Below are 12,608 nucleotides of genomic sequence, written 5' to 3'. Positions count from 1 at the left end.
GTCACTTTGTAATCTCTGGTCTTTTGCTACAGTGATTATTTCTGAGGATCATAAGTAAATTTTACTGACCCCATCATGCCAAAAACAAACAAACAAACAAACAAACCAAAAACAACCTCACAGCTGGGTGTTAGTGGCTCATGCCTATAATCCTAGCTACTCAGGAGGCTGAGATCTGAGGATCACGGTTCAAAGCCAGCCCAGGTAGGAAACTCCATGAGACTCTTATCTCCAATAAACCACTCAGAAAACTGGAAGTGGCGCTGTGGCTCAAGTGGTAGAGCAATTAGCCTTCAGCTGAAGAGCTGAGGTACAGCGCCCAGGCCCAGAGTTCAAACCCCACGACTGACAAAAAACAAACCACCCCCCCCCAAAAGCAGAGAGAATATTCAAAGTGCTAGCAAGATAAGTTATCTAGGGTGAATACAAAACAAAAGGAAAAGTTATTTTGACAGAGTTATTATCTAAAGATGGACCATACAGTATCACTTTGAATAAATGAACAAAGGACTTAGGCCAGACACAGTAGTTCACACCTGTAGTCCTAGCTACTTGGGAGGCAGAGATTAGAGATGGTAGTTCAAAGCCAGTTTAGGCACAAACATAGGACCCTATCTAGATGCATGTGCCTGTCATCCTAGCTATGTGGTAAATGTAAAAGGTAGATCAAAGTCCAGGATGCCCTGGACATATACCTAAGACCCTATTTTAAAAATAATGAAGAGGGGCTGGGAAGGTGGCTCAGTGGTAGAGCGCTTGCCTTGCATGCCTGAGGCCCTAGGTTCGATTCCTCAGCACCACATAAGCAAAAAGAAAAAAAGCCGGAAGTGGTGCTGCGGCTCAAGTGGTGAAGCACTAGCCTTGAGCTGAAGAGCTGAGGGACAGTGCCCAGGCCCCACAACTGGACCAAAAAAATAAATAAATAAAAATAATGAAGAGCTGGGTGTTAGTGGCTCATGCCTATAATCCTAGCTACTCAGGAGTCAGAGCTGAGGATCACAGTTCTAAATCAGCCCAGGCAGAAAAGTCCCCAGGAGACTCTTATCTCCAATGAACCACTCAAAAACCGGAAGTGGCTCAAGTGGTAGAGCACCAGCCTTGAGCACAAAGAGGCTCAGGGACAGCGCCCAGGCCCTGAGTTCAAGTCCTACAACCACCACCACCAACAACAACAACAAAATAATAATAACAAAGATAACATGGGCTGGGGGCATAGCTCAAGAAGTAGACAATCTGAAAGAACAAGGCTCTGAGTTCAACACCCTCCATCCGACCAAAAAGAAAAGGATTTAGGACTAAAGAATGAGATCCACAATGACAGTGTTGTTAAGCACCTGCCTTGTGTGTGTTGTCCTCTCTGGGACCTGACACTAACGTAGGGATTATTAGACTAATTTTTGCACATACTCGCAGAGAGGGCATAGGGCTTCTCGGTCACTTTTCATAATTACTGAACTCTGCCACAGATGTGGTTGAGATACGCTGTGGCCTCATTCATCAGAAGGGGCGTCCGCTTCTCTATTCCTTGGGTCAAATTGGCCTTGTGCCTTGCCTTGGCCAACAGAACCTGGTGGAGATGAAGCTGTTTGGATTTCAGAGCACTGGCATTCAGAGCAGCTCTTAGGACCAGAGGCTGAAGGAATGTCAGAAGTCCCGACCAGGCTGAAGGATGACACAGAGATCAGGCAGGGCATGCTAGCCAACACACCTTCTAGACCTTCTGGTATAACCTGAATGCAACTACAGTGTGCCCAGGTAGGACCAGGCAAGACTTGTGAGAAATAACAAATCATTAGCCTGGCACTGATGGTTCACACCTGTAATCCTAGATCATTCGGAGGCTGAGATCTGAGTATCTCAGTTTGAAGCCAACTAGGGGGCTGGGAAGTCCATGAGACTCTTATCTCCCATGAATCACACACACACACACACATACACACACACAGAGAAAAGCAAGAAGTGGAGTTGTGGCTTAAGTGGTAGAGCAAAGTAAATAAAAACAAACAAACAAATAAATATCTCAGGGATAGCACTCAGGCCCTGAGTTCAAGTCCCAAGACTGATACTTTAAAATTTTTTTTGCCGGTCGTGGGGCCTGAACTCTGGGCCTGGGCGCTGTCCCTCAGCTCTTCAGCTCAAGGCTACCACTCTACCACTTGAGCCACAGTGCCACTTCTGGCTTTTTCTGCTTATATGGTGCTGAGGAATCGAACCCAGGTCCTCATGCATGTAAGGCAAGCATCTTACCACTGAGCCACCTTCCCAGCCCCGATACTTTTTATTTTTTAAACAATATTATAAGTTCCAAGTCTCTGCATTTGGGGGTGACAAAAGTCTCCCTCCCCATTCAGCTAGGTCCTGTCACAGGCACTCTATGACCCCACACAGTCCTGCGGCTGAATGACAACAGGAAGAAGATGGAGGATGGAGGGGAGTTAGCACTTTCTCTCTCTACCAAGCTGCTTCTCCAAATCAAAAATTATGGAACTGGGAGCAGGAATGTGCGATAAGACTAAGAATAGCGGCGCCAGCTAGCATTTCTCGTGGGCTTGCTGTGTGACAGGTCTTCTGTCAGCGTGGGAGGTCGGTATTATTACCTGCTTTAGAGATGAGGACAGCGAGGTCCAGAGAAGTGAAGTCGTAAATGACTGAGGACAAGTCATCTGACTCCAAAGCTCTGCTCTCAAGCCCTCTGCCAGACCGAGCTCAATGGACAGAACCAGAGAGTGGACATGGAAGAAGCCAGACACAGAGACGGAGGATCTGGGTTGTTGGGTATTGAGGCTGGAGAATAAAAAAAATAAATAAAAAAATCAAGAATTCCAGAGACAGGTTCCCCAGGCTGGAGCAGGAGGCTTTCATCTAGCCTTTCCTGGTACACAGAGGAGGAAAAACAAGACTTAGGCCCAAGGTCAAAGCTACAGCAGGGAAGAAGGAAGGAGAGACAAACTGTCCCTTCTACTAGAACAAGGTCATCTCCAAATTCAGGATGGAGGCACTTGGGGCTTATAGAGACAAAAACAGAGACTAGGGCCTGGGACAGACAGAATTCAGGATGAGAAAACACCAATCTGGGATCCAGCTTCAGAGCCTGGGACCCTCACCCAGTATGCTTAAGGAGTTTTTCAAATTCTTTTCATAAGAAGCAATTAAGCGCTGGGAATGTGGCTTAGTGGTAGAGTGCTTGCCTAGCATGCATGATGCCCTGGGTTCGATTCCTCAGTACCACATACTCAGAAAAAGCTGGAAGTAGCCCTGTGGCTCAAGTGGTAGAGTGCTAACCTTGAGGAAAAGAAAGTTCAGGAACAGTGCCAAGGCCCTGAGTTCAAGCCCCAGGACTGGCCAAAAAAAAAAAAGAACGGGGTTGGGGGTTTAGCCCAGCGGAAGGGCGTCTGCCTGGTGTGCGCAAGGCCCTGGGTTCAGTTCTCAGCTCTGGAAAAAAAAAAAAAAGAAGGCTGGGAAGTTGGCTCAGTGGTAGAGCGCTTGCCTTGCATGCCTGAGGCCCTGCGTTCGATTCCTTAGCACCACATAAGAAAAAAGCCGGAAGTGGCGCTGTGGCTCAAGTGGTAGAGCGCTAGCCTTGAGCTGAAGAGCTGAGGGACAGCGCCCAAGACCAGAGTTCAGGCCCCACAACCAGACCCCCCCCAAAAAAAAAGAAGAAGAAGAAGAACCAATTAAAAGTCAGGTGCTTGGTGGTTCACACCTCTAATCTGAGCTGCTCAGGAGGCTGAGATCTTAGGACCACAGGACTTTCCTGTCCGGCTGGCTTTGAACAGTAATCCTCAGATCTCAGCCTCCTGAGTAGCTAGGATTAAAGGCGTGAGCCACCGGCGCCTGGCTTGGCTAAGATTCTTATAGAACAATCTGAAAGAAAATTTTATACAGGAGCCCAATCTTGGGGTCAGGCATCAAGGTACTGGTAAGAATAATTGTAGACTCTATCTTACAAATGGCATGTGGACACAAAAACACAGGTCCAAGAAAGTCGCTGCAGCAATGCTTATGGTAGAACAAAGGCTGAAACAATCTAATTTGGGACAAGTTAAAAAAGATCATCAATGTCATAAAAGAATCCCAGGCAGCTACTAAAATAGCAAGGTCTATAAGATATATTAAGAGTAAAAAAAGAAAAAAAGCCAAGCTACAGAACAATGTGTACGATATGCTGCTCTTTGCGAAAGAAGGAACAGTAATGTGCCTGTATGTGCATAGACATTTCTAGAAGCTCGTTGGCCTCTTACAAAGGAAAATGAGGAATGAGGGAAGAAGAGAAGCTACTGTTTCACTCCCTAAACTCTTCATCTTTTGAATTCTATTTTATCTAGATTTATATCATTTTCTGTCCTTCACTCCAAGTGTCATGAAATCTTTTTTTTTTTGAGACAAGGTCTTATTACATAATGCCAGACTGCAATTCCAAGTGGATTGCAGATATACATGGAATTAAAGTTTCAATATTTTACTATATTAAGCTTTTAGAAGGCAAAATATTTTCCTCACTTTGTAGTAGGTAAAAGCATTCTTTCATTTGTAATTTTTTTCTTTTTTTATTGTGAAAATACTGTACAGAGGGGTTACAATTACATGGGCAAGATGAGTACATTTCTTTTTTTTGTTTTGTTTTGTCTTATTTTGGGTCCGGTCCTGGGCCTGAACTCTGAGCCTAGGCGCTGTCCCTCAGCTCTTCAGCTCAAGGCTAGCGCTCTACCACTTGAGCTATAGCACCACTTCCAGCTTTTTTCTTTTTGCTTATGTGGTGCTGAGGAATAGAACCCAGGGCCTCATGCATGCAAGGCAAGCACTCTACCACTGAGCCACCTTCCCAGCCCCAATGAGTACATTTTTTATCAAGGATTGTAGCTTCCTCCTTTGTTTCCCCTTTCCATCCCATCCTCCTCCCACCCACCCCTCACCCAACCCTCCTTCCTCAGTTTTAATTTTTGTCAGTTGTGGGGTTTGAACTCAGTGCCTAGGCACTGTCCCTAAGCTTCATTTGCTCCGAAGCTAGTTCTCTATCACTTTGTGCCACAGCTCTGCTTCTGGTTTTCAAGTGGTTCATTGGAGATAAGAGTCTCATGGACTTTCCTGTTCTGGCTGGCCTTGAATCATAATCCTCAGTTCTTAGCCTCCTGATTAGCTAGAATTACAGGTGTGAGCCACCAGTGCCCAACTCCTTTTTTGTTTTGTTTTTGAGATAGACTATTGCTAAACAGCCAAGGCTTGGCTTCAAGCTTTCCATTTTCCTGTCTCTACCTCTCAAGTGCTGGGATTACAGGTGTGTGCCATCATACCCAGGTTCAATTTCTTTTTTTCTTTCTTTCTGTCTTTCTTTCTTTCTTTCTTTTTTTGGTTGGTTTTGGGGCTTGAACTCTGAGCCTGGGCACTATCTCTCAGCTCTTCAGCTCAAAGCAAACACTTTCCTACTTGAGCCATAGTGCCACTTCCAGTTTTCTGATGGTTTATTGGAGGTAAGAGTCTCAAGGACTTTCCTGCCTGGGCTGGCTTTGAACCGTGATCCTCAGTTCTCAACCTCCTAAGTAGCTAGGATGACAGGTGTGAGCCACCAGCACCCAGCTCCAATTTCTTTAAAAAAGAAAAAGAAAGAAAAGAAAAGAAAAGACTTGAGTAAAGATTTCCCAGAAGAGGATTTCTAAATAGTCACTAATCACAGAAAGATGGTCAAACGCAAACACAAATCAACCCAACATGGCCTTCATCCACTCACAAATGAAGAACAGCTAGCATTCTCCATCATGTGTCACTGGGCAGGGAATGAGGTAGGTACAACCATTTTGGAAAAAGCTAAGACACTGCCACCCAGCAGTACTACTCCTTGAAATATACCCAGGAGGGCTGGGAAGGTGGCTCAGTGGTAGAGTGCTTGCCTTGCATGCATGAGGCCCTGGGTTCGAGTCCTCAGCACCACATAAACAGAAAGAAAAAAGCCGGAAGTGGTGCTGTGGCTCAAGTGGTAGAGCACTAGCCTTGAGCTGAAGAGCTGAGGGACAGTGCCCAGGCCCAGAGTTCAGGCCCCATGACCGGACCCAAAAAAAAAAAAAAAAGAAATATACCCAGGAGAGATGCCAACACGAGTTCACCAAAAGTCACAGACCAGAATGTATCCAGCTGTACCATTCATTCAAAAGACCCAGAAATAGCTCAAAAGTCCATCTACATTAGACAGGTAAGTAAACTGGGGTGCATTCACAGCACAGAACATACATTGAGTAAATGCAATGCTAAATAAAAGGAGCCAGATACGAGACACATGGACACACAGTGTGACACCTCTTGGAGTCCACAAGTGGGCAAAGCTGTGGCATGTGTGATGAGAGGGTTGAGATGGTGACTCTCCTGGGCATATTAGTGACAAGGAAGGTCACAAAGAGGCTTCAGGAGTGGAGGACCAGTTGCATACATGCAATCAGTTTTTTGTTTGTTTGTATGCCAGTCCTGAGGCTTGAACTCAGAGCCTGGGCATTGTCACTGAGCCTTTAAGCTCAAGGCTAGTGCTCCACCCCTTGAGCCACAGCTCCACTTCTGAATTTCATTTATTTATTTATTTATTTTTGTGGTTCATTGGAAATCAAGGGACTTTTCTCTGCCCAAACTGGCTGTAAACCACAGTCTTCAGATCACAGCATCCTGAGTAGTTAGGATTAGGATTACAGGCATGAGCCACTGGCACCCAGCACAGTGTTTGAAAATTCCATGGGAAATAACATTGGGAAGTTTCTAATGGTGTTTTCATTTTTCACAATGTTGAAGATGGAACCAGAGCATTATGCATGCTAGGCAAGCGCTCTATCACTAAGATGTGCCCTGAGCCTTATAATTTACACAAGTTTCAATGTGCAGGGTTACACTTTAATAAAATCTATTAAGTCTAGGCATGTAGCTCAGTGATAGAACCATGGCCTAGTGTGTTCAACTTCTTTGGTTCCATTCTCCGCACCACACACACACACACACACACACACACACACACACACACCCCTCTTAAAAGTAAAACTTGCTAAGCACTGGTGGCTTCCACCTGTCATCCTAGCTACTCAGGAGGTTGAGATCTGAGGATCATAGTTTAAAGCCAGGAAACACTGTGAGACTCTTATCTCCAATGAACCACCAGAAAACTAGAAGTGGAGCTATGGCTCAAAGTGGTAGCATAGGGCTAGGAATGTGGCTTAGTGGTAGAGTGTTACCATGGGTTCGATTCTCAGTACCACATAAACAGATAAAGCTGGAAGTGGCACACTGTTGCTCAGGTGGTAGAGTGCTAGTCTTGAGCAAAAGAAGCTCAGGGACAGAGCCCAGGCCCTGAGTTCAAGCCCCAGGTCTGGCAAAAAAAGAAAGAAAGAAAGGAACTGGTAGAGGGCTAACCTTGAATAAAAAGAGCTGAGGTATTGCGCCCAGGCCCTGCGTTCACACCCCATGACCAAAAAAAGAAAAAAAGTAAAAATGTAGGGTAAGATGCTAGAATATTCCTCCCAAAAGCTGACTGCCTTTCATGAACCTGGGCCTCCAATCCACATCCTTGACTTTTTAGCATGCAGTTTATCTGACCCTAATCTGGCCCATGCCCCTCACCTGAAAAGAACTAAGGACAAAGAGAAGAGGCCTGTTCAGGTCACACAGCCCCCCCCCCAAGCAGCCAAGAAGGTAAAAGAAAACTTCAGAAACCAGGGTAAGATAGCACAAAGAACATAGCATAGGTTCTACCAACTCAAACCAGCGCTGGCACCTTTTGTGCCCTGGATTGCTGTGTTCATTACCCAGCATGCTTAGAGGGCAAGGCAGGACACTGAGAAGGTTGGCTGAGCACTGGGCACTGAAGGGTTCCACAGCACAAGCACAAGAGGAATCTCAGGACCCATTTTCCAGATGATAGTATGGAGACTGGTCAGTTAGGGGACTTGAGGCAGGAATGGGCGGAAGTCCACCTGCCCCAGAGCAGTGACTCTCACCACCACACCAGCTCCCAAGCACATGGTAAGGCCTGTCCCAGCTGGAGGCATCATCAGAACCAACTGTGACAAGCTGGGTGGTGAAGGGCAGACAGTGGCATGGTCTCATCACATCAACCCTGGCCCTGCGGGATCTCTGTCTTGGAGCTCTAGCAATGCCTCTCTCTACTCTGGACAGCTCCAGCCTACACCTCATCCAGCCATCTCTTCCACTCCCTGACTTGACCAGCCATTGCCCACCAAGTCCCATCGGCACAGCTTCGCTCTCTTTTATTTTGGTGCCTGTACTGGGACTTGAACACAGGGCCTGGGCAGTGTCCCTGAGCTTTTCTACTCAAGCCTAGTGCTCTACCACCTTGAGCCACAGCTCCACTTGCAGAGTTTTTTGGTGCTTAATTGGAGATAAGAGTCTCACAGACTTTCCTGCCTGGGCTGGCTTTGAATCGTGATCCTTAGATCTCAGCCTCCTGAGTAGCTACGATTATAGGCGTGAGCCACTGGTGCCTGGCTTGCATCCACATCAGAATTCCCTTGCTCCTTCTCCCAGGCCTTCTCTCCTCTCCCAAGAGACCCTCGTTGTGGGCTGAGGAACTTTTTGATGCCAGGGTCAGACCTTGCCTTTCTGGCTCAGCCCTCTCTCTCCAGGGTGAAGTATAAACACATGTGGGCCTCGGAGACTTTTCCCTCAGCTCCTGGGAGCATCTCCATAGCCCTCCCCCAGCATCAGATTCCCCCAGGCTTGCTAGGTGTCAGGAGTGGCTCTGGGTATGACACACATTGTGTCCAGCCAGCCCAGTTGGACTCACATCTCATTAACAAGTGCCTGGCCAGAGACCCATGTCAGAAATACTGAATCAAGTACAAGGAACATTTATCTAGCATGTGTGAGGCCGTGAATCCCACCCTAAGTGACGCAGACATAAACAAATGGACGGATGAATGAATGAGTGAACGAATGAATGAAATGTTGGTGAGCAAAGGGCTATGCACACTAAGGCTGTTGCCTCCACATCCAAGTGCCTGCTAAGCCAGATGTTCCCTGTACCCCACAACTCCTGTGGAACTCCTAAAGTCTGTCTGATGCTTGCCTGCCCCAGGAGGTCTTCTGCGGCTTCATTGGTAGCTCTAATTTTTCTGGAACCCTCCCTCATTACTCGGGGTTGGAATGATTGTGTCCCGGTGGGTCCCCCCTTCCTTCAGGCTATGACTCATGGCTGACACTCCAGAATTTGTACAAGGCCAGGCACGCAGCAGCTTCGGCATTATTCTCAGAATGAATGAGCAAAGCAGCCCATCAAGAGAAGAACCAGCGCCCAGGAGAGAATAATATTGGTTCCAAGTCCTCAGAGAGGAGGAGTGTGAGAAAGATACCCTCCTGATGTCCTCCCCCTGACCACTGTCCCGGCTGCCCCCTCCCCCCCCCACAGGGCCTGTCTCCTCTTTCCCCAGGGACAAGCCACACACATCCCCTGAAGAGGTGCTGAGGGCTCCCAGACAGCCCTCAGGGCCCCTGGGTGAGGCTGATAGGAAGTGTCTGGCTTCCTGTGTGCAGGCCATCTGTCTCCTCTACTGCAGGCTCACTGGCCCTCCTCCAGAGGGACTCAGAGTCCACTTTACATCAGGGGTTCCCTGGGGATCAAGGGAGCAACTCTTATCACTGGCTGCCTACAGGAATTTCTGACACCCCATGGAACCCACTGGAAATGGCCTCTGAACCTCAGTGTCTCACAGCTCTAAGCTGACCCAGCTCCACGGTTCCTATGACAAGAGACGCACCGGTGGCTCATGCCTGTCATGATAGCTACTCAGGAGGCTGAGATCTGAGGATCGCAGTTCAAAGCCAGCCCAGGCAGAAAAGGCCATGAGACTCTGATCTCCAATAAACCACTACAAAACCGGAAGTGGCGCAGTGGCTCAAGTGGTAGAGCGCTCACCTTGAGCTGAAGGGCTGAGGGGTAGCGCCCAGCCAAAGTTCAAGCCCCACAACCAACAAAAAAGAAAAAAAGAGAGAGAGAGAGAGAGAGAAGCTAAGGGCCAGGGACTTAGCTGCTGTGGTAAGCAAGGGCACCTGGCAGGTCAAGGCACTAGGCCAGCTGCTCAGGGAAGTCCTTGCTCTCTAGGCCCTGTGTGAATTTGTCACCCCCCCTGCCTGGCAGGGGACAGCAGGGGGCAGCAGAGGAAGGGCCAGGCTCTGAGCCTGACACTCATCCCAGAGACATGCTGTGAGTTTTCTTACCATCCAAAGGAGAAAAATAAGTCGTTGCTGGCTCACATCTGTAATCCTAGCTACTCAGGGGGCTGAGATCTGAGGATCACAGTTCAAAGTCAGACAGGGCAGGAAAGTCTGGGAGACTTATCACCAATTCACCTCCATAAAAGCAGAAGTGGAGCTGCAGCTCAAAGTGCTTTAGAGCACTAGCCTTGAGTGAAAGAGCTCAGAGACAGTACCCAGGCCCTGAGTTCAAGCCCCATGACCAGCCAAACAACAGAGACTCCTGGAAAGGGCCTGGCATGCTGCTTGATGTAGAATGGATGCTTGATGAACCTGTTGACAAATCAAGGTCCCTCCGCTTCTGCTTTGCCACTGTCCTTGGCTTGTTGCTCAGATAGGGAGAGGAATGGAGCTTCAGAGCCCAGTCCTCAAGACTCCAGCTTGTACTTTCTGTGTGACCCTGGCCTAGTGGCTTCATCTCTCTGATCCTGTTTCCACATCTCCAAGACAGATACCAAACGAGTGGGTGTTTGTCAACACACTAGAGACAAAAATGACCATTCTAGTCTATCATGAGTCAATGATTGTAAAAGTTGCCCGGAGGGAAGAGCCAGTTTCCCAGGGTAGCCTGTGCCTTCTCCTGTTGCAGCAGTGGTTCGGGTGCTGATGGCTTAGTCAGTCAGAGGTGGTCGGATGCCTGGGTCATGCCCCCCTGCTCATCTGTAGTGTGATCTGTGCTAGTCAGGGGGGTTCTCCACCTTAGGGGAGCTAGCATGGGCCAGGGTACTGCTCAGGGAAGTCCCAGCATTTGGGGCCCTCGGTTGATTGCCACTGCCCCTCCCCCCCCGCCCTTGTGCCACTCACCAGGATGGTTGTGACTACCAATGTCTTGTTGGCCAGCGTCTGTGACAGGTTGATGTCCAGGGTGGTGGCATTCATGGCTAGGGTCCGGTTAGAGTACCATACCCCTATCTGGGGGTGCAGAGAGGGTACCATCAGTACAGGCCCCACCCCTCTGCTTCCCATCAGGCCTCTGGCCTTGTCCCGGCCTGCTCACCTCACGGTGGCCCTGCCGGGATTTCTCCAGGATCCGTAGAGTGTAGTTGGTCCTCTGCCCTTTGCTGTTGAATTCGACCCGTCCAGTCAGCCCATCATACTCTACCTAGCAGGGCGGGAGGTGGGGCAGAGGGAGGGGAGGCAGGGCCCAGAGATGGGCCAAAAGGCCCGGCAGACACAAGACATCCATACAGAAAGACATACAGACAGGAGAAGGAAGGCATGGAAGAGAAGGGACCAGGAGGGAACACAGAGAAGAGAAGAGAAGAAAACACACACAGGGCAATCAGTGGAGACAGCACATCCCAGCATGGACAGGACAGCACAGCAGGAGTGGACATGTAGGGGGGGGTGGGAGAGGGGAGAGGCACAGAGATGGGAATGGAGGTAGGGGAGAAGGCAGAGGGCCACAGGGTGGACACAGTGAGTGCCCCTTCCAAGGTGGTTGCTGTCCCGCCTCCCCCTTTCTTCTCCTCCTCTCTCCCCTGCTCCTGGCTCACCATGCGCAGGTAGTTCATGAGGCTGGTCCCGTGGGGCCAAATGTTGGCCGAAGTACAGGCCAGCGGCTTGACACCGATCTCCTGGCTGCGATTCAGCTCTCGGACAGCGCTCACTACCACGTGCACGGCGTCAAACATCAGGGCAGCCGAGAGCTAGGGGCAGGGACAGAAGTGAGGAGGGATGGGAGAGAGGCAGCCCGGCTGCAGGGAGCCCTGCAGGCTTCTTACGGTGCTACCCACCAGTCCTCAAGCATCCTCGCAGGAGTAGGAAAGCAGTGGGTCATGGAGGAGGAAGGGACAAAAGACAACAATGAGGCTAGAAACTGGTGGCTCAAGTCTGTCGTCCTAGCTACTCAAGAGGCTGAGATCTGAGGATCGCAGTTCAAAGCCAGCCTGGACAAGAAAGTCCAGGAGACTCTTATCTTCAATTAACAATAGCAACAAGAACAAAAAGGAAATGGAGCTGTGGCTCAAGTGGTAGAACACTAGCCTTGAGCAACAAAGCTCAAGGATGGTGCCTAGGCCCGGAGTTCAAGCCCCAGGACCAGCACAAAAGGAAGGAAGGAAGGAAGACAACAGTGGGGAATGGGTAGATACTATCCAGTCTGTTCACAACCATAATCTATTTTGGGAAAGGAATGTCTGAGAGTTTGTCTGATTGGCCAGCTGTGTCTCCCTTGTGGGCCAGTGGCTCTGAGCTGCATATTATTTCTTCTTCTTCTTCTTCTTCTTCTTCTTCTTCTTCCTCTTCCTCTTCTTCCTCTTCTTCCTCTTCTTCCTCTTCTTCCTCTTCTTCCTCTTCTTCTTCTTCTTCTTCTTCTTCTTCTTCTTCTTCTTCTTCTTCTTCTTCTTCTTCTTCTTCCTCTTCCTCTTCCT

General features: G+C 48.8%; 1 protein-coding gene across 1 annotated transcript in view; it reads right to left on the bottom strand.

Annotated features, from left to right (window-relative positions):
- Grik5 (glutamate receptor, ionotropic, kainate 5) overlaps positions 1 to 12,608 on the bottom strand; it is a 58,611-nt gene that overhangs the window by 29,951 nt on the left and 16,052 nt on the right. Inside the window, exons 9-11 of the mRNA XM_013032612.1 lie at positions 11,733 to 11,885; positions 11,234 to 11,338; positions 11,041 to 11,148 (exon numbers count right to left, since the gene is read on the bottom strand). Of these exons, the coding sequence (XP_012888066.1) occupies positions 11,041 to 11,148; positions 11,234 to 11,338; positions 11,733 to 11,885 (366 nt within the window). The remainder of the gene's footprint in view (positions 1 to 11,040; positions 11,149 to 11,233; positions 11,339 to 11,732; positions 11,886 to 12,608) is intronic.

The sequence above is a fragment of the Dipodomys ordii genome, unplaced genomic scaffold, assembly GCF_000151885.1.
Source record: "Dipodomys ordii isolate 6190 unplaced genomic scaffold, Dord_2.0 Scaffold156, whole genome shotgun sequence".
NCBI lineage: Eukaryota > Metazoa > Chordata > Mammalia > Rodentia > Heteromyidae > Dipodomys > Dipodomys ordii.
The sequence above is the reverse complement of the archived record's forward strand: the minus strand, read 5'-3'. Positions and strand labels throughout refer to the sequence as shown.